Here is a 26,799-nt window from a genome sequence, read left to right as displayed (position 1 = left end):
CTCTTCTTTTTTCTCCCTACCACAAACACGGAAGGAAGAAATACTGACGTCTTGTTCAAAACTCTGTTTGTCGATGTGGTCTCTAACTGTGGCCTCTTGATTGGCTGCTGTCTCACCTCGGTTACATGCCACCATTGTACCCTCCTCTTCCTTCTCCTCCTCCTAATTTAAAAGTCATATGCATGTAATCTAGATGAATTGTGACACATATTGTAGAAACTATTCATCTGAAACATACAGCGTCAATTTATTATTCTGTAGTAGCCTATGTGCAGGCTGTTGGGCCTGAACTACACTACAAGCATCAACAGTGACTGTACGTCACTGTTAAAAGATAGCAGATAGCCAAGCAGATAGTGTTTATGAAATCAATGTGAGAGCAAACTAGAGTTAGAAGACATTTTTTGGCCTTTCGCTGCGTATTTCAACTGGAAGCGTCGCCTTGTGGCCTGCTCAGAGGACACGTCAGCATATCATTGTTCCACTGCAGTTCAGAGGTTCAGACCTGAGCAGCCCAGCTGCCTCTCTGATGTGACCTTAGGCAAAAACTACACAGGAGGAGGTGCCTCTTTTACATTTCACCCCTGCCCCCTGCAGAACCTGTGCACGCCACTGGCCTGACCTGATGTCTTGTCACGGTGTAAGACAAATATAATAAAGAACAATATGGCTGGAGTTCCTATCACAGAGGAAGCCCACAGGAACATTTGGTGAATGTGTGACAGACAGACATCCAGCTCCAGCATGTTTATACCCCTCATATCCTCGTTATTCCGCACCACTCTTTCAAGTGAAAGCCGAGTCTCTCTCTTCGTTGCAGAGAAGGAGGCGGGCTGTAGGACGGAGCAGCCAGCCAACGTCGGGGCTGAATAATTGATCTCTCTCTCTATCGGCCAGGAGGACGCTAGCGGGACGTTCCTCTCTCCATCCCTCCGTACGATTCAGTCGCTCCTTCCCATCACTGTGCGAACGGCAACAGCTTCACCCTTCGCAACCATCACCACCCCCCACAACCTCTACTCCTCCTCTTCCTCTCTACGTGAGTGTGTGTGTGCGCGCGTGCGTGTGGTGTGAGAGTGAGTGAGGAGTGTGTGTGTGTGTGTGTGTGTGCAGGAAGACGAAGCGGCAGGCAGGAGGAGGCACCAAGGACGTCCTTTTTCCAGCCCCGGGAGCCGGAGATGCAAGGGACGAGCAGTTAGATTAGGCTATGTTACTGTTGCCTGCTGCAGGATAACTTGTTTCCGAAGGCTGCTGCAGCTGAAGCTCCGATCTCCGATTCTTCTGTGGTGTGTGAGTGTGTGAGGAGGATTTCTGCCAGTCGCCGGACGGAGGTAAATCGATGCGTGATGCGGGTGCTTCACTGCACGGGTTGGGGAGCTGTCCACTCGCGCGGTTGTGCTGAAACCAGGCTCTAATCAAACAAGGAAGTGCATGTGCATCCCTGCGTTGACACCATCTCCGGCTCTTTGCACGCAAATGCACAGTCGGGTTGATTTTTGAACGTATCTGCTGCACGTCCGCTGCCTTAAAAACGCACATCAGCCCGCGTTGTTACTTAATTAACGCTCTGTAGGAGCAGCTTTTTGACGCGGGATGGTTGTGTCCAGTGCGCCTCCAATGGAGGAAGGAAAGTTTTACCACATGATCGGGAAAAATACACCGCAGTGGTTCAGTCCGGCGTCCTCATGCATGACACACAGAGTGTCCTGATGAGGACTTGCACCGCGCACTTTCTCACAACTCGCTGGGCTGCGGGCAGAGCTCGGCCCCGTTGAGGTCATTACTTACTGTCATGACACACATTAAACACTAAACACTCAGCTGTGCGGGGTTACTGAGAAAAGAGCCACATTTGCGGGGAAATGATGAGCCATAGCTGCTGATTTGGTTGACTGAGGCGGGTTCTTTGGTGTTTTCCGGTGCGCTCAGGTTGTGTGTGAACCATTGACCTTGGTGTCCTTCAGTTGGCGCAGTTGGAAGAGACGCGCCTGACACAAAAATATAGATTAGCCTACGTGAGCTTACATATGGAGCTAAGAAATGGTTTAATGTTATAGATAGAAAAAATCTAAAATATGTTGCAGATTATTAAGTTTAAGATTATTCATTTCCTGAAAGGAACATAAGGTTGTTTTCGACGTTTTCTTTTCCAGATCTGGCAACAAAGGACTTCCACTTTTCCGTCACTACTGAATGTAACATCGCTCGAATAAGGAAGGCAGGGAATTAAAAGCCATCATCATGAATTTCGTTATGAAACAAGCGTTGGGAGGTAAGCTCGACTCTTTTTTAACTCTAACGCGTACTCACACTCTGGTAATGGTGGCTTCCTCCAAACTTTTGTCCGTCTTGCTGATATTCAGAGCACAAATTCACACATCATTATTGTCCTCGATGTGAGGCAGCTGCGGTGGAGGCAGTCACTTTCCTGTATGTTGTTTTCTGAGTTTCTCCTGCAGTTCTTGCAGCCTGCCTGCTGCACACATGTTGGCTTTGGGTCACACTGAGTCCATTTTACTGGAACAGCCTCGTTATGTGAAACGTACACTGAGCTGCTGTGGCCAAAAGGGCATTTCATGTTCCAGTGAGTGCCACCTGCTTACAAAGAGGTGTTTAAACACACTCGGTGTTGCCATTAATCAGCTTCTTATCTTGACTTGCTGAGCACACATTTTCTCCCTGAAGGGAAGAAAAGATAATAATGGAAGGATCTAATCTTTAGTAATTTCATTCTAGCAGACAGGTACGTGAATGAGTTTCTAATTGCTTGTACTCCAGTGACTCCCTGAACATGAGATTATCATAAGACAATAATGAATTTGGAAGGGATATGAACTTGTTATCACTTGTGAACGTATGGATGGTGCAGTGGAAGGTGAAAGGACCTGAGGGGCTTTCACACAGTGGAGACGCTGCTGGCTGATTTCTCTATAGCGGGTCCTTAGACTCCGTGTGTGGTCTGCTGCTTTTTCATGACTATTTGAGTATTAACTCCAGGACCTGACCCGTGACTGCCTGACTGATGGGTAGTTCTTGCTCTAGCCACTTCCACTGTAGAGCTGATTTTCACACATGTGTTAAAGAAAATGGGTTCCTGGTATGGATCAGACATCGACAACCTCCTGTTCCATTCAATGACTTATTGAAGTGCAGTCATCACTAATTGCCCTGAGCAGTAAGTTTGCCGAGGTGCTGGTGAATCTGAAGCGATGTCTCAGTAAATCTGTGCAAACATGTTAAAAGATGAAGCGCGATAGGACCCATTCATTAAAAACAGGAACGCATGGAGCAAAACGAATCCTCTCAATCATCACTTACGACCCACTAGAAGTGCGTGGTGCATCTGCAGAGACAAGGCTGCCCTCTGCCTGTATGTTCTTATTTTCTCATTATTTTTGCTGTGTTCAGAACATTTCTGGGACTCTGGTGATTCTGGAGAAAGGCAGTGGATTGTTAAGTTTCATTCCCAAGTTGACATTGCTGACACTTGGTGGAGATTTGACGACCTAGGGATGAGACGGAACAAACAAATATCTTTCTCCGGATTCACTTACCTATGAGTTTCCAAACAGAGAGCTACGAATCCTGCAGATTGTGCCTTCAAACAGCTGCTGGATGTGAAGCTCTGTCTTTGTGTGGTTTCTTTGTAGTCAAAAGCTCTCGTCCTGATTAGGGATGCTTGTTGTAAAATGCTTTTATGAATTTATGCTTTTTATGAAAAGCTGTAAACTCACTCAGGTTATAAACCTATAATATGGTGGGTTTTTTTGTTTTGTCTTTTTGAATGAAGCTGACTGAACTTGCCGTGCTGTCGGTGGGGCAGCTGTTTATTTCAGCCATGCTGCTGCAGTGTTTACTTACTTCCTTTGTCCAATATTTACATTTTCACAGGACAAGATAGGCCTGATTACCCCTCCTCTCTGCACACTGGGGGCACACACTGAATAATTCAAAAACATTAACAGTATATTTGGAAACAAATTCATATTTACAGGCTACTTCTTATCTTAAGATTGTAATATCTAGTAAATGCACATGTCTGTTAGACAGATTTAGCTTAGAAACTATCAGCAGGAAAACAAGGGTTTTCAGTTAGCAGTTGTATTGATAATATCGCAGTCCTGCATAAAAAAATCCAACTTAGTTGAAAGTATATGCATATTATTAGCACAATGTAGTTAATTTAAGTAAATGTGCTGGTCATTAGAACATTTAGTGAAATTAAATTATGTGGGAAGTTCAGAGGGATCAGCATTTGGTAGAGCTGATAACGACTCACAGGCATCTGAAATGCGACGTTACATCTTATAAGTCACAGCGGTTCAAAACCACTAGTTTAATCTTTAGCAAAATGTTTTTATTTTAAAAAGTGTTATATTGTCCTTGGTGTAAAATCTTCATCTTAAAAGTAACTTGAAACTAAAACTGTCAACTGAATGTAGTGGAGCAGAAAGGACAATACTTACCTCTGAAATGAACAGAGTAGTAGCATGAAATAAAAATACTCAAGTCAAGTATCTCAAAATTGTACTTTAGTACAGTACTTGAGTAAATGTATTCTGTTACTTTCCATCACTGTTTACATTGCAACCAACTGATCTGCAGAACATGTGACTGTGTTTTAGAAATGTGTAAGCTTTTCACCAGCAGTTCCAGCCGGTTACTGGTTTCCATTCAGTAGTTCAAGTCCATACAGATGAAGGTGATGTGCATATGTTTTAGACAAATTTAATATGCTCTGAGATGGAAACAATAACAGTGTGAAGGCTCTGCTAAAAGATTTATATGCCACATAGAAATGAATGGAAACCAACACTTAGCAGAAACTAATGTCTAAAATGGTCAGTGAAAATGTATTGATGAGAGTCTAGTTAACACACAGTGCTACATTTCTGTAAGGCTGCTGCTCTGTGTGTGTGTGTTCTGTTTGTTTAGATACAGTAGCTGTGTGTTCAGAGGTGTGTGTGGTGCACCGCTGGTGGGTGTGTTAGGAGGTGTCTTGGGGAGCTGCAGGTGCCCACTGCCGGGCTCCTACAAAACTCCTCATCAGTAAAGACAACGAGACGAATCCGCTGAACTGTGCGTAAAATAAATTTCACACATGAGGAAAAGCAGGCAGTTTGTACCAAGGTCTTCACCTTAAGCAGAGTATTTCTTTCTGTCTTGGGGAGCAAGGTTTTTTTTTCCATTTTCTTCTTAAGGAGTAATGAGTTTTCAGTTCACAGTGGATTAGCTGTGGGCTATTATCTCACTCCTCTCTCTCTCTCTGTTGCACTCTGAGGAGAAACTCTCACTCCATCTGCTCACATCCAGGCTGTGATTTGTATTCTGTCTGTTTTATACAGTGAAGAGCAAGGTCGTCCTGCCTGGCACAGAGGAAGCACTCGTCTCTGTCACCCACAACCCTCTCAGCCTTTCAAATGCGAGTCATACATCAGAACTTTTTCGTATTAGGAGCCCCCAGGAGATGACTGAGGAGAGCATTAGCAATGTGTGGCAGGATATAAGAAATGATGACACTGACTGTTTTGTATGCTTTAGCCAGTTCATACCTGGATTTAAGTGGAAGTGCATTGAAACAGATTGTGCTTCTACCACAATCTGTGCTGCACAGCTGGTCCAGCAGACCACATGTGAACATGTTCAGTTGTTATCACATTGAATGGCTGCAATGTGTACGGTATAGACAGAATTTTAGTTTAAAACACTCAAAAAATGAACTAATATAATAAGCAGAATGCTAAGAGTTGATGTTATGTATTGTGTTGCAGAGATATTTACTGACATTAGCATGCTAACCAGCTGTTGTGTTCAAGGGTGCTCCAAAAACTGAGCCAACAGCTGAACAGCAATGTCGTCAGCCAAATACACACAATCCTGTTTTAACGTCCATGTTTTCTGTATTGTATGTCTTCTGTGTAGGGTTTGATTTGAAAATTTGGTGACTAGTTTCTAATTAAAAGGAATATATGAAGTACAGATATATGTGATCAGCTGCTAACGTGATAGAAAATGGTCAGCACAAATACAGAATATATGATTTAAAGGAAAATGTTTGAATTTTGATTTGGACTCCCATAGAACCACTTAAAGGACTGCCACATATTACACATGACATCATCAAAAATGCTCATAAATAGAACTCAACTTGCTTACCACATTTTTCTCGATGAAGCTGCGACTCCTCTTCCCCCACCCCCTCCTCCTCCTCCTTCAGCATCTCTGCCCTCGGCATCGGTGGAAGGAGGAGGAGGAGGAGAATGAGGTGTAGGAGGAGATGAAAAGTGACAAATTGATCTTTAAAACTGAGTGTTATATCATCAGCGGATGATGGCAGAGGTTGTAAAGTCGCACTGCACTCTGGACCAGCAGAAGCTGTAATCTCCATTTAATGGGAGATGTTTTCTGTACTGTGCAGCCTCAGAGTTTCTCTCCTTCTTTTTCCCTACCCTCCTTCTAGTCATTCCTTCATTCATTCACAAGACTCCCTCCCTCTAACACTCCTTGCTCCTTCTAACCTTCCTCATCTCCTCAGTAATGTTTCCTCCTACCCTCCCTCACTCTCTGCACAGCTCCCTCACTGCTCTCTGCTCTTCCATCCTTCAATTTTAAATTTCTTTCCCTTTTCTTTCCTCCCTCCTCCTTTGTTGATTCCAGTAAATCTAAAGGGTGAGGCAAGGGCAGAGACAGAAATGATGCTGACACAGACACACGGAAAAACACTAAATTGGCATGCGAGGCACACAAACACATGAAAACCAACACACACCAACAGCAGCAGGACAAAAACATCAAATTCAAACTTGCTGACATTCTGGTAAACAAAGCCAAGCACACGACACACACACACACACACACACAGCCTCACAGGGAATCATAATCAGTGGAATGCGACAGACCTCCTGCTTGGTTGAAAACCACAGCAGGGGAACGCTGAGGGAGTCCTGGGGGAACCGAGCCTCACACATTTACTGGACAAATGGGTAAACATCCTGTGAGAGGACAAACGTCTGTGTGTCAACAGAAAATAACCTGTGAGAGGATCATGTATGGGTCATGTATGTGTGCTAATGCGCTCCTTATGAGAGACAGTTATGGAAACCTGCAGTAATTATGTGTCGAGTGTCCTGACTAATGCTGATAGTGTGACTGGGAAAGTGTAATATGCAGTTTTCTGTATGCACTCTGGCTGTGCAGTCAGAAGGGAGATAAAACATAATTACCCTAAAGAATTAATTAGGATTAGCTGAGGAACCCTGGAGGATATATGGCTATAAGACGATATACTGTACACCAATGTGACCTTACCAACCCGTTTGTTTACTAAAAGTAAAAGTAAAAGGGTTTGTTTACTAAAAGTAGTATTTTTAAACATGTATTTTTTTTGGTCTGGATTTCTTTGGTTTTTCAAGTCTTTCCTTTACGTTGATGTGGAAATTATGACGTACATCTCCTCCCTTAAAGTATGCAATTGAACCAAGTGACATCTGTAAATCAGTGGCCTCTACATGCTCTGTTCTGCGTGACCCTCCTCTTTTTGCTCATCTCCATCTCATATTCCTCTTCCTCTGCATTTTCCCCCTCGTGTCTGCCCTCTATCCATCTTGCTCTGTCCACTCTCTCCTAATGAGACTGATATGGACTATGACTTTATGAGCTCCAGGCATGGCCTCTGTCCTCCTGCTGTCTTTAAAAGAGCTGTGGGACAGATTCACGCTCAGTAGGAGAAGCTGATGTAAAAGCCCAGTCATTTTCCTTTTTATGAGAAGCTTTGATTTAAACAAAGGAAACATGGCCATCCTTGAAACTGAAATGGGTTTTTACACAGCAGCAGTCCCATCATCCTTGCTGTGATATTACAACAACGCTATTAATGCCTTTCATCCCTGTACATAGAGATCAGAATCATTCGTGTTTTTGAACATTGCTTAATTTTTTTCCACAATCTTTGCGGAATCCTATTCGTGTGCAGTATCCATTTCACCCAGGCCACCAACATATTAAGCACAAACTTAGATGGCGCGACGGGTAATTTCTATATAACACACACGTCGTGCTGGATTTCATATAAGACCTTTGCACATGGGTGGGCAGTGTGTGAGCAGTTCGAATGAGTTTCTTCACACTTAACTGGCTTTCAGCTGACTTGGCATGGAAGAATAATGTTTTATGGTGGATCTCAACCAATTTTAACCCAGTTCAGAGAAATGAGCCGAGGGAAGGCAATGTAATCCTTATAAACTGATGTGCATTAATGATGTCTGCCCTCTTTAGACACCTCCGCTGCACAACGCTGTGCTTCTTTATCATTTATGGTGCAACTCCTTTGTGAACCTAAACCTGGCTCCGGTAAAATGCAGTGCAGTAAAATGTTCGACTCTGAGCTGAAATGTGACAGAAATGTTTAATTTGAAGTATTAACCTGCTGAGGTGACCAGGTGATCAGACCAGGCTGAATGGATGCACGGAAGAGAGAGAAATCTCTGCATTTACTGCGCTTACTTCATAACAAAATCACTACACAACCATGACCAGCTTAAACAATATGTTTTTAACCCACTAGCTAGCAGGCTAATTCCTAACATCAACACAGCTAACACTAAGCCAGATTAGCATCCATATGCACATGGGCGTTTTTTTCTCTATATTTCATTTCCTGCCCTGTATCGGGTTTCACAGAATTATGTCTATATGCTGGATGCTCATTTAGCCCATTCAGTGGGCCCACTCCATCCCACAGCTAATGTTTGTGAAGTCTGGCCCTGTAATTATGCCTTCATAAACACCATGAAAAAGGATAAAAAGAAAGAGTCCTTCACCCAACTCTACTGAAGGGGCCAATTTAAAAAGTGTCAGACTGAGGATGATTGATGTATTGATATTTGATGTGTCATCTTGGCCCAGCCACTCATCCTGAAGGTCTCAGTGTCACACTGTGTGTGTTGTGCGTGTTATAATAATGGTGACAAGACAGCAATCAGCCTGCAGGGATTTTCTGAAACTCAACTTACAGACCACTATCTCCAGAAGCAGACACATCCAAAAGATTGAGTTTTGTAACTTCTGAAGCACCCTCAGACTCTGACAGTCAGGGGAAGGGTTTTCTTTTAACCCTGGCTGGTTCTGGGACTGTTTGGGGCACACATGCGCTTTTGCAGCAGCCAAGTGAGTCACGTCCACAGTTACATACCATATTAATACCGTATAAACAGTACAATCACAGTCTTTCACTGTTAGCAGCTTTGTCATGTTTCCCAGTAGAATTGAAGCTGAGTCAAAATGGCCTGTTCCTATTCAATATCTGGTAACAAAAGAGTTTGATTTTGTCCAAATGTAAAAAATAATGCTTAAACACTTAAAGGATCTGCTTGCAGTACTGTACTGTAAGTCCACAGTGCAACATCAACACTGTAACATCCACTTAGCAACCATGAAATCAATGTAACCCTTAAACTCTTTCAAGTGTTCAAATAGAAAGGCCGAAGGTGAGTCAACATCCAGTTCAAAACAAGTCTTTAACACATTTGACATGCAGACTTCTACACCAAACCAGACGGTCTTCATGCAGTGCTGGGTGACTGTAGTCTCTCCTGTTCTACAATAACGGTGATTGACTGACATTCTCCAGTCAGTGGGGGTTTTCTGCACTGCAGCAGCCTGCAGGGGCGGGCAGGCTGACTGCTGTTGAGGGAATCCCCATGTGGCTGTTGTGACTGTCAGTCAAACTCTTTTCATTTTCAATGTGATAAGTCATATTGTCCATGCGGAAACAGCTGCGAGGAGAGCAAAGGAATGACCAGAATAGCCATTTTAAACAGGAGAATGCACACCTGAGCTGGGTGACGATTCTCTGTGGGTTCGTCACTACGCACTTCCTTTCCTTTTGTAGCTGACTGAAATGACAATTTTATAGCCATTCATGATTAACTGAAAATGTACTTTTCCTCCTCTTGACTCTATATTTTGACAATAGATCACCTTTATATCAGTGATCCTTCTTACATTCTGTGTTCATGATGATAAGGTAACATTGAGCTGTTTGTTTCCTGTCACCTTGATTATCTCTCACCTTATGTGAACTGCTGAGTGATCCCATGTAACACCGACAGCATAACAAATATACACACAGCTGCAGACACACACTAAAACCACATGGCAATCCCGCTCAGTCATCCTTGTAGACAAATGAGCCGCAATTAGCTTAAACACACAAACACATCAGTCCTTTTGCTTCTCAATGCTAATTAATTCTCCCAATTCTCCAGATTTCTTTTTTCTGATCTTGGTGGGGAGGTCAGGGAGTCAAAACACTCCACCTGCACTACCAGGGAGCGAGGAGACACTGTGCTGCCCGAGAATCACTGATGCTTATTACTGATTCACGCTTTGACCTAGAAAGTAGTTGATAGCGTACGCTGAAGCTGCAACTATATGCTGTGGTGAGAGGGATGACTGGATAGCACACATTAGCGTTGTGGAGCACCTACTTCATTGTATTTGTGTGTGTGTGTGTGTGTGTGTGTGGCAGTACATGCATACAGTGCTCAGTATATCATCATTATTTTACAGGAATGTTGCTGCTCCTATTTGGCTTTTTTCCATTGAAATCTGAAGTTGGTTTCATTATTTTGTGACCCAAGTTTTTATGGCTCTCAAGCGACTGTTTTCAAATGTAACATAACTACAGCTTGAAGTGTTGGAGTCATCATTCTGATACCACCCGTACACACCGTACATCTGTAAGTGCAGTTGACTTTGCAACCTTGAACGTTCCCCTCAGTTGTGTATAAAATCATTTCTGCTGTTTTTCATGCTAAAAATGAGACAGGAGCCTTTTAAAACTCAACTGTGTTGGACAGTAAATGGTGTTGTATCCTATCGGTTTGTTGGCAGCACACTGACAGCCTATACATTCGTTAGATCAATGCCAACAATCTATAACAACACAAGCTGGCATCATTCCAGCGACGGCGAGCCAGCTGGGTGGGTGGGATTAAATGGGGAAGCAAGCAGTGCACTTGAAAGTGTAAGGGTACATTGGGATTATTCTAATATTAGAAATGTTTTTTACACTTTAGGTGTCATATATCCGTACATCATTCCTATCAGTTGTAAAAAGTAAAATTCACCATTTGAATTACTGAGATCTGGGAACAGCAGAGCCCAGCAGGACGAGGAAAAGAAGTGAGAATACCTGAAATGCCAGTTTTATAATCTTTTGCTGTATCAGTGCTGTGTTCATTCACAAATAAATAAAAAAATTTGTATTGTATGTCAACTGTCTTGAAACTCTTGCAACAGAGAGATGTTTGATTAAAAGCTTTTTTTTTTTTTTACCTCTATGTTGTCCCTGTAACCTTCATAGATTCTGCACAAACCAATAAAGCTTTCACTGAAAACCTTTAGATATTTAGTGAGAAGAACAAAACAAATATGAATGGTGGAACATTGAGCTCTGTACAGCAGCAGCTAATGGACCTGCAGTGCTGCCAAGGTTTCATGCATTTTTAGATGAATCACTATCTCAGACAAATAATGGATGAGGTCCTGTTCAATGCTGCATCCTTTGTGGAAGTGCTGCTGCTGTTGATCACAGGCACAGACCAGCATCCTTTCCGCTGTAGAGTTTGTTTAAAAAAAAATCAGACTGTTGGATTACGTCAGCCAGTTGCTGACTTCATTGTCCATGCATGTCGAGCGTACTTCTGTTTGTCTGGGTGCAGAGAAAATTTTACATCGTAACAGAAGTAGGTTTGACGAATTCTTTAGCAGACAAAATGATGCAGGAATGACCATACATGAGAAATATGAAAGATATTGTTTGAATGAAGTTCGTGATAATTGTACCGCAATTTCATAATACTTAACGTGCTAATAGTTATTCCAATGAAGTATTAATATTGACAGTGCACTATTGTGGCAATGAGTGTATAAAATGAGGGTACTTAACATTGTTCTTTATGGTGACAGACGGGAAAAACATTTTCATCCTGAGATTTTATTGGTCAGCAGCAATCCTCAAAACTTCATTTTCAGAAAGAAAGCATTGCAGAACAATAGCATCCAACAATTTCACTCTAAAAACCTGGACATTTTTACAATGTGTGCTGGAAGTGTTTAGGGATGTTTAATTCTGTCATTCTTCTAGTATTAAGGTTTGAATTTGCATTCCTTCAGCGTGACTTTGGCCAGGACAGCAGGTCGGTCAACCCAGCAGCACATAGAGGCAGGGCTGTCTGAGCTCAGGGCAGAAGGAATCAGTGATGTGTTGTGGTCTGCTGATTCGCCAGGAGGATCCTGATGCAAAGAGACGCCTGCTGCTGAGAGACACACAGACTTCTCAATGACCGCTGCTGGAGTGGTGCAAACTGCAGACTTTGTTTTCTCCCGCACAAGTTGGGTTGTGAAGTGAACTTTTAAGCACACAGCCGAGAAATGACTGAGTCACTGCTGTTGCTCAGTACCCTCAACAGGCCCTGCAGATGTACTGGGAGCAGTTTGTGCAGTCAGACTGCAGAAATCCACATGATGATGATGATGAAACAAAAACATATCGTCGCTGTCCGACAGAAAAAAACGTATCTCCACTTCTTTTTACGTTTTTGACATTTGACATCGAACGGCATGTCCACATTCCTCCCTAGCAACTGATGTGTTGGGTATTTATACGACAATCAAACTGATGTGTGCACGTCAATATCAGATTACTATTTGCCCATGATTTGTCTTAATTTCAATATGAAATGCGAACCAAAAGCTTTTGTTAGCGTAATGTGTTAAGTGGAGATGTAGAACAGCCTGCAATCAAGTTTGGCGGGACATAAAAATGAGACTGAAGGATCGTAAATAACCGCACATCATTGGAGCGCATAGTAAAAAAACATGCTCCTGGAAAAAACAAATCTTTTTTTTTTTTTTCACGAGGCAGCGATGATATGAACATCCGCTGAAAAATGACATATGAACAGAAACACCGATAAAGATGTGTACATAAAAATTGAGACACATATTCCCCACACACATACACATAGCGCAGGTAAATATGAAAACATGTTGACAAATGCAACAAAAAAAGGAACAGGTTCACATGTGCACGTTTCAAACATTAACACACTTGTCCATTCAGAAACACACGGAGCAGCACATTAGTTGCACACATGCACGTCACAGATGGGCTCCCTCTCTGCCTTTGCAGTTACTCTGCTGTGGGGAAATGACTCATCTGTTTGGCCTGAATATTTTCACCTACATTATGCAACATTGCAGCATGACCTCCACTGTCTGTTTATGATGATTTAACATCAAACAACACAGTTCAGTTTGGGTCAGGAGGGCTGAGGAGATTAAACACAGACATACTTCTACGATAACTTCAGGGGTAAATGGAAATGTAAATATAAAAAACACAAATGAGGTCTGGTACTGAGGTATGATAGTTACCTAAAGGCTCCTGTTCGAGGCAGTAGAGCTACAGGTAATGGGGCGTAAGCCAAATGGATTCAAGTACTACAATACCCATTAGCTTTAGCTGCTACTGCTGTGGAGAAGAAAGCAGGCAGATGGGAATCAGAGCCTTGGAAAATTAATACTGTACCTGACTGCAAAAGTCTTCCAAAAACTGACCCAGAACCTGAAAATAAGCTCATTTAAATCTCACTTAAATTAATGTATCATTTATTTTCAACACAACATAATGCTTAGCTTTCTAGTTTTCTGTTGGCAGTGTGGACATCATTACTTAAAGCTGGGTGAATGGCTCTTTGTTAAAATATTATTTTACCTTCACTACAGTGTGCACATCAATTTTGTGTTATGAAGCAGTGAGAGCCTCTCTATGTGCCTTTTTGTAGCTGATTTAAAACTTGTAGCCGATTTCATACAGGAACCACTGTTGCCTAAAATAACTAATGTGACGTCTTCCCTCCTTGGATAACCACTAATTTTCCACTTGGCTCTCTGATACAACATGCTGTGCTGCTCTGCCCAGTGAGAACAATGTGTAATTCTTTGGCGATGGCGAAAAGCAACAGCTGACCTTCACTGCATCTTCTTGACCAGCCTCCAAAATGGCCGCCCTCTCCAATATGTCACCTTGGCATAAAATGACCGTCCATTCCTCGGCTTGAATTATGCTGTCACCAATGGACACTTGGAGGCTTTAAGAGTGATTCCCATTAAGTTGCACTGCGCGTGCCCACACACACACACACACACACGCGCGCACACTCACAAAGCAAACAAAAGGGCTCATCAGTTTTGTGCACTGCAGGCTGAGCTGCTGCAGGTCTATTAAACTGTGCTGCTCCATGTGGTCCGCCACATCATTCATCAGAGCACTTCAACTGTCTCTGCAGGTGTGTGTGTGTGTGTGTGTGTGTGCGTGTGTGTCTCCACCCTGCATGTTTGTATTCATCCAGAAGTGTTTGTGCTGCTGTTAGAAGGGTGAGGAGGGTCTGGAGGCTTTGAGATTTCACTCAAGGTTACACTAAGGTTGGTGTTTTCAGCTTCAGTGTTGCAGGGATAGCCAGTAAGTCTGGAAGATGCGTAACCTGAAACCAAAACTGACAGCATGTTGCTTAGGTTATAAGCTTAACATTATTACTGCAACATTATGAGCTTAACTGAATAAAAGTAGATATGTGCCCCAGAGCTCAAGAGGAATCATCAAATTTGTACTGTTACAATTTGTAACATTTGCTGGTGTGAAAGTGATGCTGCACTTTTGTGCTGCTAGCATAATGACTTCTCACAATGTACCTTTGTTTTTATTTATTGGTCATTTCTGGAGTCTGTTGGAGCTATTTTAAAAATATGTCCTTGAATCAGGTTTACATTTGCAGGGCTCAGGCTTTTCTCGAACAGCCACAAAACCCCTTAAACTTCTCCAAAAATCAAAAAAATCATCATAACATTTACTGCTGCCCTCACTGCTAACATTCTACATGTAAGACTGCTGCAGGTTTCCCATCTTACCAGTTAATTGGTGTGAACAGCACTCACCTGGCCTCCCAAGTGTAAATCAGTCCCTCATTAGCTGGCAAGAACAAAAGCCAGCAGGACTTTTGCTCTTTAGGGCTGAACTTCTGCAATTTTTGTCTTAATGCTAAGCCAAGAGATATTTTGCAGTGAATTCATAATTCACTCAATAATAAATTAATCACTGCTGCATTCATGCTCTTCCAGGTCATAATCCTCTGTTACAGGTCGTTGGTTTCTATATGTTTCTCCACATGGCTCACTTTGCTTTTTGCAGTCTGTACGGGCCAAGCTTCATGTCCTGCTGGTTGTCATATGCCAAGTGTCCTGAACAGTCCTTAGACCCAAACAGTGCCAAGCTCTCTGTGGATTGATTCCGACTGGGCCAAGCCATGCTGAAAATGTACGCACTCACGATATTGTATGTTTCTGTGGATTAATAGCTTGTGGTATTTGGCCTGGTATTGGTGAACGGCAAGGGGAGAGGGACATGTGGACGAGGGGAGGGTGGTTTTGGTAGGGGGTAGAGAGCACACAACACTGGCCCAACACTGCTGATAAGATCAGTGCTTCGTCATCCACCATCTGTCTCAGGGAAATTCCTCCTTCACTGCTCTGGACAGGGCAACAGGAGCAGGAAACTGACCACAGAGGTGCACAAAACCTGTCAGTAAAAAACAACTCAAGTATAATTAGCATAAGGTTCTCCACAAACACACACTGAAAGACAGGAGAAGGTCGACCATCTTCCGGTAACACCCTAGCCCTGTCATGAACAGCTCTATATAGGCAAAAGTATTGGGACACCTAACAGGGACTTTAATGACATTGCATTCTAAATACATAGACAGCTTTGCAGCCATAACAGCTTCACTCTTCTTATGGGAAGAAGAGTTTGGAGTTTTTCTGTGGGAATTTTTGCCCATTCGTGTTGTACAGCATTTGTGAGGTCAGGCACTGATGTTGGATGAAAAGTCATCCCAAAGGTGTTAGATGGGGCTGAGGTCAGGGCTTTGTGTGGGCCAGTCAAGTTCTTCCACACCAAACTCATCCGACCATGTCTTTATGGATCTTGCTTTGTGCAACGGGCCTTCCCCAAACTGTGGCCACAAAACTGGAAGCACAGCATTGTCCAAAATGTCTTGGCATGAGAGACCTTAAGAATTCCCTTCATTAGAAGTAAGGGGCCGAACCTAGCCTCTGAAAAACAGCCCTCTAAAGAGGTGTGTCTGGATATTTCTGTCTATATAGGTATGAGGCAAAGCTCGATCTCACCATTCACATGGGTAGAAGAAAAAAGAAACAAACACACAGGAGGAAAGATGTGATGGCCACACAGTTGTCACTTTATGGCAGAGGCAGTAATACATGACGAGGTGTCCTGATATCCAAAAATGTGCCAACCACTCCATCTTTTTGAGCTGTTGCATTTCTGCTATGTAGTTTATTATTTTCCATATAGAATCGGTAGACTGAGTTGAAATCATTTGTCTTTGTCATTTTAACCCATGTTTAGGTTTTTTTTCTTCTCCAGTGAGTGTTAACTGATAACGTGACATGAGTGAGAATTACAGTTTCTATGGTTACCTACAGCATTTATTTAACACGGTGGTTGGGCTGGTCATCTTGTCTTTGTTTGGAGTGTCCTTTTTGAAACAGCCAGCAGACTACAAATTAGATAAATAAGTCATGTATTTCCTTATGGTATAAATATCTATTTTACATCTTTTTACCTAGTTAAGTAGGGTTAAATTGTATAAATGGAATCAAGTTCACTTTACTGTGCATGTGTACCTATCTTAACTTTATTCTGATACCAAACTAACTGCAGAAATGCCAAACATTTCTTTCATTTTCCCACAGATCTGAATGCTCTCAGAGGAAGTTTAAGAACAGTTTAGAGTGAAATCCCTCAAGACATTTTTTGTTGTGAGATTATTTTAGCTGGAGACTTGGTGCATATCCCTTCAGAGCTGAGTCATGGCACGATTCTTGCAGCAAATAACCGAGGTCAGGTGATGACTTTGGGGAATTAACTCACCAATCCCGAGCTTTCAAAGGGTGAATGTGCTGCCTACAGCAGGCTCCAGTCGGGGATTTTATACATCACTAGTGTGTGGTGAAGTGCACATTTTCTTTTTGGACACCCACACACACACAAACACACTCAAAGTTTGCCTGCAGCTTTTACCTTTTTGTGAAGTTATTTGTTTGGAGCGAGTGGGATTTACAATGTAAGATAGCCAGAAATTTAAAATAATAAGAAATCCCCCCCCCCCCCCTAAAAAAAATCAGATTCTTTTCAAAGCTGAGAAAAGAAACAAGTGTATTGCACAGGGAATAAGCCAGTGACACTGGCACTGTGGAAGCATTTCAGTTTATTGAGGAGGCGCAGCAAATCAATACTTTAAAGGCTGAATTGTGTGACAGCAGAAAGGGTTTCTGCACAACAAGCAATTTAGAAAGGGAACTTTGTAATAGATCATAGCCATTTGCCCTTTCTCTGTAGGTCTAAACGTGTACTGCTTTTCTTCCCCCATCAAAGATGAATAGAGGAGCTCTATGCTAAAGCTGAAGGTCTTGATGCTGCATCGGTTACTCTGCTCACTGTGAACCTTTGTGAAGGTACGCAGCCGCGGGAGATGTGGGTGTTGAGAAAAGGCTGCCAGGCTGCCGTGTGTGGGAGTGTGAACTTCTGCTGACTGCTGAAAAGCTTTATGAAGCTTCCTGGAGGCTTCCACCTAAAGAGCAGCAGCGGGCATCTGAGAAACCAGGTCAAACCATTATTACTGGTTCGTGGGTGGGTCACAGGTTAGATATTCCCCTTACTGACTTCACATTTGTTTCCACTGCTTCCGGGGAGGTTTCTCCTGTGCTATTCCTATCCCGTGAAAACATTTCCACAAATTGCTTTGTTGCAAAGGAAAGGGGCCCTACTTATATTTTTGCTCCCATGCCTCCACAGTCAGAGGAGTTAATAGCATTTTCCCAGCTAAACAGTACTTCGGACCAGCTATAAACAAAAGGGAAACTGGATCGCTGAATGCCAGTTTATGGAACTGAGCAAATATGTCTTCTGTAAGATGCCAAGCCTCTGAAAAGAGAGCAACCCTCAAGAAAACAAAACAGATGGGGAAAATAAGCTAGCTGACACAATGAAGCTCTAATTAGTTTGCAGATGTGAAATGGATGGCAAGTGTCTTGATTTTAGAGGATGGTTAAATGTGCCACTCGCAGCTAAGGAGAGAGAGGCATGAAATTAGTCTGCTCACATGGCTCTTTTAATGAATCACTGAGGACCATCCAAAATAACATTAAGGTGCAAATTTAGCTTAACCTCCACATTTCTATACACTTCAACTCAACCCACTTCATCAAACAGACTTTGGAATAGTGTTGGCGTATGTCTTAGATGCAGGGAGCTGTTCGACGGAAAAGAAGCTGTGACAAATTAAAGAGAAGAACATGTTGAAATGAAGGAGGAGGTGATGAATCTCAGGCTTAGCTCTGTATTCAGCGTTTCCCAATTCTACACGACTGGGACTTGAACAACATGGGAAAGACAGTGTGTAAGTGCAACAGGCCTTGTACTCCATAGCAGTAAACCAGCTGCTTTTTATGCTCTTGGTTAGTGTGAAATAGGAAATGAGTGAGTGAATCTAAGTCTCAGTAATTAGCCCTTTAAATAGTTTTATTGGCACTTGCAGACTGAACTGTTTCTTGGCACATTGTTGCCTGGAAAAGTGACAAAGTTCACTCAAAAGTCAGTATGCACACTAAAATGATTTGTGTTGCAAACTAGGCAGTTTTGTTGCATAAATCCAACCTATCAGCTAAGTGCAATAGTTAGAAATGAACACCAGCTCCAGTGTCTGCCATTTTACTGTTGTCACCTGCAAACAGACACTCACTCACACTCATAATTTATGATGCAATAAGTAGACGTCCTGGTGGTGGATGGTTATTGACGGGGTATGACTGACTCAGCTGTCAGTCTTAGTGTTGGTCTATGGGAAGAAACCGTTCTTTGGTTCTTTCCTTGCATTTTAGCCCTTGGAAACAGTTTGTCGTGCTGAACAGCAGGACATATCTGGATGCAGATGGTGTAGGGTGGGGCTGCCTTTCATTGATTCAGGGCTGCAGTTTGGTAATTTATTCTGTCGTTGTGAAAGGGTCAGGACTGAGGGCGAGGCAGTTGACCTCCTGTCAGACATTTAATACAAGCTTTCTGCTCTGCCAGAGGACACATGGACAGGAATAGATTTTGTGTGATTGTCAAAGGAAAGTGGAGACAAACCTTTGCTGTAAAGGTCAGTCCTTCCACAGGCATTCAGACTATCACTGACTCAGTGCTAACATTCCACATACAATAACAGCTACAGTTAGAGTGACATTGCTCAAGTCACCTCACTGACCCCCTGGAGGTAAAAATGATACAATCAATAGCTGCCCGAGGGTCATGCTGAAGAGGAGAATTGTTCTTTCTGTTACCAAAGTGATTGCAAGACTGAATTGACAGCTTTGTTATCAGGGCAGCACAATGTTCAGACATCAATGCCAGTTTTTGTCCCCCAAGACAATGGAGAGGAGATATCTGCTTAGTCCACATCTACAGCACTACAAAAAACTTGTCCCACAGGCCAAGAGAGCAGAAAGAGAGGCCACATTGAAGCTTTAGGTGAAGAACTGCTCAACAAAAAATAAAATATGAAAACTATGAAAATGCAAATGAGCTGCTGATAAAGCACAGTTAATTTGCCATTAGTGTGTGTGCAGTAAATTGAATTTTTAAAACCTGATTTCAAAGTTTTCTAAATGCAGGTAGAAGTTTTTCTTTTTTAAATAAACAGTAATAACTGCTTGCTTTAATACTGATGAATTTTAGATTCACAATTGTAATTGTTAAAATAACGAGTCCTGCAGATACTTTGTTAAGAGTTTAGAGCTTAAATAAAACCTCATTGTATGCAAGTCTTAGATGTGTTCACACTGTGACCAGTGTAGTGAAATTCCATGATGATGTGACTTTCAGTCTGTTTCTATATTTGACTGGTGGACTCAGCAGTTGTTGTTCAGCCTGCCCTGCAGTGCACAAAGTTACAGATAAAAATACATGAATTTAAGTAAGCATGAAGTATTGGCTTCCAACACTCTGATCTGAGCCATAACCTGAAGTACTTTCTTAGTTTTTATTTAATAAGTATAATTACTGCTTGGAGGTGGCTGTCATGACTGAATCCACAGCAGCGACAAGACCCGCAAGCTATTCATTAACCAGCTAATGCAGACAAAACAGCAACTCAAGATGAGGCCAAATAACATGTGCTGTGGACAGATAAATGTCATCCATTAGATGTTTGAGGAGTGTTAGTATGTCGGCATAAGTTTGAACCAACAACATTCTGTTCAAAGACATCAGAAGTTAGAATTTATTAAATTAAATTGCAGATAAATTACACAAAATATGAATACAATGTCATGAACGCTGTTGTTGCAGTTCTCCACCATCACTCTAACGCTCCCATTGGCATCAAAGTCTATTGTTAACATCAACTTTGACATTAGGCTTAGATTTACAAAAGGAACCCAAAAATATTTACAGATGCTTGCAGTTGAAGGCTGTCGTGTGTTTCTTGTGCTCGTCAAAGTGAGCTCCGTGCTGTGCGTTAGTATAAAATCCTAATGAGAGTGAGAAGACAAGATTGCAAGTGAGAAAGAGGCTAATTTGCAATGCAGCGATGATGGTATGGTAATGGTAGAGCTGTTAGTTACTGATGATTTCTGCTGGAATGAAGAAAAGATTTAATACATCGAGTCACGTGACATGAAGAGGGTTGATTAATTAGTTTCGTCTTTTTCTCACACTTGAGAGGAAACACTTGAGCAGCAGCTGCAGTGTGGCGACACTTTGAGTCAACAGGTTCAGAGCATCTTTGCTTCACTTGGAACAACTTCAGTCACTCTGAATGTCAGTTTCTCCTCCTCTTCAAGGATATTTTTATTTTTATTTTTTTGTCGTTGGCATGCTGAGCCATCCAAGTTGCTCTGACATCAGTTAACTCTCCACCTGACACCTTCCAGGTCCAGTTAGCCTCATAAAACCTGGCACACACAAGCTTCTCCTCCCAGGGTTAACGCGACCTGCCCCTGCCCAGTGTGCCCCGCTCACCCCAGAAGAATAAAGGTCGATTTTCCAAGTGAGCTACTCCTGTCACATGTGTTAATGTACTGATTCATACGCAGTGTAGATGGTATGTGTGTTGGTATGTGCACAGATGCCGGGCAGTGAATGCATCTGTGAGTCACACACAGCCATCGGCTCCCAGACATTGAGCCCGTCAGAAGTGTCACGACCTCCAGCTTCACTGGTGCTGCTGACCAGCACCGACTAGGGGTGCAAGGAGAAATCAACCACAGCTGATCAGGCAGCCACCAGTGTGATTATGAGTTGTGTTTGTTTTCTTTCTATGTTTTGCCAGTGAAACTTGGGAAGCAGGTTTACTGAGTTACCTGGACACTTTTTTGATCTCTATTTTAGTTTCCACCAGCTCCCATCACTTTGTCAATAACTTTGTCGTTAACTTCATTACTAACTTCATCTGTCTTTTAGTGCTGGGCAGGTTATGCAAAGCGAATTTGTCGGAAATGCTTCATTAAATCAGCCAAATTATAGCTGAAAGAGGCCAAGAAACCCTATAAAGCTGAGGGGCAATGCATAGTTGTTTGATTCTTTGTAAGTTTGTCACAAGTTTGGCTACTTGCAATACACAGTCATCTGATTCATTGTTACTTTACGTACTTGAAACTGAGCCTCGAAGAACAAAGTGCTGACAAAGGCAAATCTTGCTGTACTTTGTGCAATAACAGTAACGACATTCTATTCTAAAGTGCACTCAAACACACTATAAAGACTGCAGCAGGTGGACATCTAATTGCTGACAGGTTGTGTAAACAAAGGGAAGAGATCTCCGATTTTAAACAGACCACACTCAAACATACAAGGTTACTTAAGATGTTTTAGATTTATGGTATGTGGTGAAGAGATTGGGGGTTAGTAACCAATGCATTCAATGAAATGAAAGTACACTGTGTCAGTGATTCTCTGGCACAACTAAAGACAAGGAATATGTAACATTTTCATGTTTTCTTGCTTCCTTTTTCCAAATATTCTCTTGCATGGAGAATTTAGTGGCACATTCTATCATTTTTATTGTGACTACTGAGCAAGACAAAGGTGTTTGGATAACATCTAAAAGTTTCAGAACATGTTAGGTCATATCAGTTGTTCATTTGTAAACTGACTAATCCATGAGCAGCAGTCTGCTACAGTGATAATCCTCTCTGCTATGCAAAGGATCAGCTGCCAGTGCAAAAGAAAACACTCAATTGCTGTAAAGAAATTATTCTTCTCTCTGTGATTCATGTTCTTTTGTAGTTCTCTTCTGTCTTAATTCTGAAATAAAGACTCCAAAGCCTCTTACTCGTGACTTCTTCTGTAACCTTACATCTGCAACTGAAGTCTAAACAATTAGTAGTAAAACACAGTTAACATGTGGGATGTTGTACACTGGCAGAGAAAACGTCCATATGAATTCTCCCACTAAATGACAGGTTTTCTGAGAATCTACTGCTCTACGTAGAACATCTCTCCTTTTACAAAGTCATTTTAACAGGGTTCATAATGCATGCATTAATGATTCTTCCTTAGAGGAACAGAGGTCTAATATAGAACATCCGTCTTTGTTCTCTGTCTAATAATACCTCAAGGCGTCCCTATTGACCTTACCTTGACAGTCTCCCATGATACATCAGCAATCCATTAACAGGCAAGGAGTCTTTAAATATGTTTTGATACAGTTGTTTTCTAAGGGGTAAAGCACTGGAAATAGACACACTGACTTCATTGGACTCGACTGAATCTGTTATGCATAATGAAGCAAGCAATGATAAATTACCTTCTCGCTAAAGTTTGGTTTTCTGCCCCTCCTCCATTTTGAAGGCAGCTGGAGGTGAGACAGTGTGTTTCGCTGAAGGACGCTTTTAGTGGAATGGATGCCCACAAACACAACAGCTTTCACACATATAATGTACCTGAAGTGTGGTCTCTTTAAAAGCTGCGTTTACTGAAACAGACATGTTTTTTTAGGCCAAATTCAAGCTGGGGAATCAAGAACATTAGCACCATCCACCAAGCAGCATTTGTGTAATGAACTTCCCTAAATAGAGGCCATATTGGAGGTATTCTGCTCTTGAAAACAACAGCTGTGAACAGGTGATTGAGTTTCTAAAAATTGTTACTTGGCTGTCTTCAAATGATGGAACAAACTAGATAAACATCTGTGCTGTTTCAGAGGAGAGAGATCTGCTGTTTCTCTACTCAGAATCAGAATCAGAATTCTTTATTTGTCACATGTGGATGTGCATCCACAGTGAAATGAAAAAACAACACTCCTTTTAACAACTGTGCAAAAATACAATTAACATGTACAAATATACACAAATAACAGATAAATAACAGTTAAACAAATACTAGTCAAAAATAGAATAAAAAATAAAAAATAAAAAATGAGCCTATTCTCAATGTAAATTCAGTCCACATAAGTTGTATAATATAAACACAAATGATGAATACAGTAAAAGGTAGACAGTGACAGTCTCTGCTGAATCAATTCAGTTTATCACTGTTGTTTATTCGCTGGCTTGTAAGTGATATGTCTGATTGATTTAGCTTTTTTTAATGTCAGCTTGTTAGCTCATTAACCAGTATTCATAAGTTGAAGCTGAAATATGAAATGAGCTTCATAAATGTATTATTGTAACCTGCTTGAAAGATTAGAGAAAATCTTCCCTGAAATGATATCACTTCAACAAAAATACATTCAGCCTCTGACTGAACTCAGAACTCAATCAGGATCTCCACTTCATTCTGTCATTTTTGTACATTTATGACTCAGATTCATAAAGTTGTAAAGCAATAAGCTTAGGTTTTTCGCCCAAGCTGAAACATTGTGAACTCCTTCATCCTCACTTATACAGAGGCCACTTGTGTTTTCATTTATTTTGGATGCAAAATCTCTAAAAGTCGACTGAATTCAACTTTATGAGAACACACCATGATAAGGCAGCATAAGCAGTAGCTAGTAGGTATCTTAACCTTGAAATGAGCTTCTTTTACTTTAGTTTGCTGGTTACATAACTAGCTAATGATTTGCTTATAGTTTATAGGCAACCGATACTGTTTAAAATACAGCTTTGTACTGGAGTAGAAAGCCTGGATAATGCCATCAGCTCTTTCTGTGTCTTTGAAAGTCTACCTTATTAAAACTTTTTGCATGCAGATTTGTCATATTGTGTCATACATGGTTAGGAACATTTTCCTCGGTTATCTCCACTGTAGAGGAGAAAAAATTGGTATTCTGCACAGCTCACCTTCCTCTGCCAGCCAAGGTCACTAGCATGGATGAGTCAGCATGACAAACTGTCACACTTCACTTCCTTTTTCTCCTCTGCGACAATCAACTCTCAGTCTCTCTTGCTGTATGCATTTTCCAATTTCTTTTCCCTTTCTCTTTCTTCCATTTTCCCCACTTCAGCCTCTCTGTCTGTCTTGCTGATTCCCACCTTCCTACACTCTCACTCTCATTGTTTCCATCACATGGGGATTATATTTCTTGAAACTCAGAAAGAAAAGACAGCGAGAGATCAGGGAGTGCCTTGCTGGCCACAGAAAACTTGCATCCAACGCTGACCTCAATTCTCAGCTCACGTCTCACACCGTCACTCTTTTCGCCTGAGAAGAACTTCAAAGAGCTGTGAAGGAGGCAGGGGTCTTGTCGCCTGGTGAACATCAGAGGACATCCACAGATACTGGAACATCAACCCAGCCTGAAACTGTGCCGAAGTGCGTGGTATGACTGAAAATCAGTCCAGAGAAAGGCATGCAGGGATTTTATTTTATTTTTTATTTTTTTTTGCTGCAATCAGTCACACTTTTCACTCCTAACTGGTTGGTTGTGCCATGGTTCTCAAGATGGAGGTGAAGGCAAGCTTCGGTGCAAAATAAATTTTTTATTACAGTAAGTTTTATTACAATAAAAAGATTGAAGGAATTGATTTCCCCTTTGTTTTTGGTAGAATATTTGCAGCTTCCAGCCTTCTTCTATGGATTCATCATGCAGCACAGCCAGGGATGTGTAACCGAAAACTGTGTGATGTGGAAAATTCACCTTTCTGCTTGTTTGCAGTTGAGTTCCTCTCAAATTCTCATACTTGCTACTCACATGGGTTGACAAATAGGAACTGTGTGTTCTTGAAGAAAGGTGTGAGCCAGAAAGATTTCATTTTGGTTTGAAAATGCTTAATTATCTCCAGAAATACACGTAACATAACTGGTTTACAGATGACAAAATATCTGACAAAGCCAAAATGTTTTGAACCATCAGACGTCACCCGGCCTCACCTCCTTTATAAGGTGCACTTTTTTCAGAAATCAACCCACTTTGTTAATCTAATGTAATCATTTACAAGTTTTCATTCTTTTTACCTGTAAGTTTTTCCTCTATTTTCTTTGCACAAAGCTTAAAAAACAGATTCAGGCCTGCAGCCAACTGCATGCCAATGCAGAATAAAAAATGAAAAGAAAAAATATGGATATCTTTTAAATGTAATATCATCTGACAACGTCTATCTTGTTGGCCAGATATGCAGGAATGTGCACATTCCTAGTACAATACCCTGCACAACATGAGCAGATGGAGGATGAAAATGATTGTCACTGTGATAACAATTCCAGGGTTATAAAATCTTGTCTAATTGCATTATTTACCACTGTGCAGTATTTAGACACCCAAACATCATACATGGATCTGTTTCTCAAACATGTCCAGGACTGTCTGCTGTTAAGTCTGGGCGCCCAGTTATTATGCATCCTGACAACTTGTCACTCTTCCAATGTGAATGTTCTGCAGACTCAAAACCTGCTAAGAATTTGTAGCATGGACACACAGAGCTCAGGTTGAGGCTGTCGCTGAGGATGATGTGCAATTTTCTGATCATATTTGGGCTTTCAGGCTTTCGTTTCAGGATACTTTTCATTTGCATTTTGTACAGCAATCAAACACAATCACAACCATTCAACAAAGACAAATTCCTGATTTTCTCTTCAGTGGGTGCGATGGAAAAACAGTGAGAAACGTACAAAGGCAGAGAGGCCACAGACATGGCTGAGGATCATAACACATGCTTTTGATTAAGCTAACAGAAGTAATAACAAAGAAGCTGTGTCACTAACAGCATGCTGCACATTCGTGAGAAAGGATTTGTTTTATTACATACTATCTCATCATTTCAATACGAAGTTTTATGGAGCCTAGACTGCAATTGTTCAGCAGGCTCTGATTCACAGTATGAATCAACTTCACTGTATTTTATCACCAACTGTCACTGTGCTTCCAGATGGGGTGATGGCAAATAAGTCAGAAGTGGAACTTCTTCAGAGTTTGTAGTCTGCTCTATGACAAGATTTAAAAAACATGTTGGTGCTGATTCACACCCAGAGCTTCTTTATTCATCCTCTGCCAGGCAGCGTTATGTATTTGGGCCAGTTTGGCTTTGAAGTGGAACGTTTTTAACTTTCTTTTGACTTTTCTTTTCACTGAAGTCTCACTGAATGTGTGTAATATGAGGAACTCCTGGTTCCTTTAGTATTTCAAGAGAATTCAAGGGAAAGTTATGATCCTATTTTGATTTTCAAATTTAAAATCCCCTCTATCTACTTCTGCAAGATGTTTTTTAAGATCTGAAACAAAGATGGTAACTGTGGTT

At 41.6% G+C, this 26,799-nt stretch overlaps 1 protein-coding gene across 1 annotated transcript in view; it reads left to right on the top strand.

The window, feature by feature from the left end:
* Positions 1-762: 762 nt before the first annotated feature.
* LOC124068539 (complexin-2) overlaps positions 763-26,799 on the top strand; it is a 45,346-nt gene continuing 19,309 nt past the window's right edge. The window contains exons 1-2 of the mRNA XM_046406879.1: positions 763-1,331; positions 2,154-2,272. Of these exons, the coding sequence (XP_046262835.1) occupies positions 2,242-2,272 (31 nt within the window). The 5' untranslated portion in view covers positions 763-1,331; positions 2,154-2,241. The remainder of the gene's footprint in view (positions 1,332-2,153; positions 2,273-26,799) is intronic.

This window comes from Scatophagus argus, chromosome 12 (genome assembly GCF_020382885.2).
Source record: "Scatophagus argus isolate fScaArg1 chromosome 12, fScaArg1.pri, whole genome shotgun sequence".
In the NCBI taxonomy this organism is placed as follows: Eukaryota; Metazoa; Chordata; class Actinopteri; family Scatophagidae; genus Scatophagus; species Scatophagus argus.
This window is presented reverse-complemented; position numbering and strand designations above follow the sequence as displayed.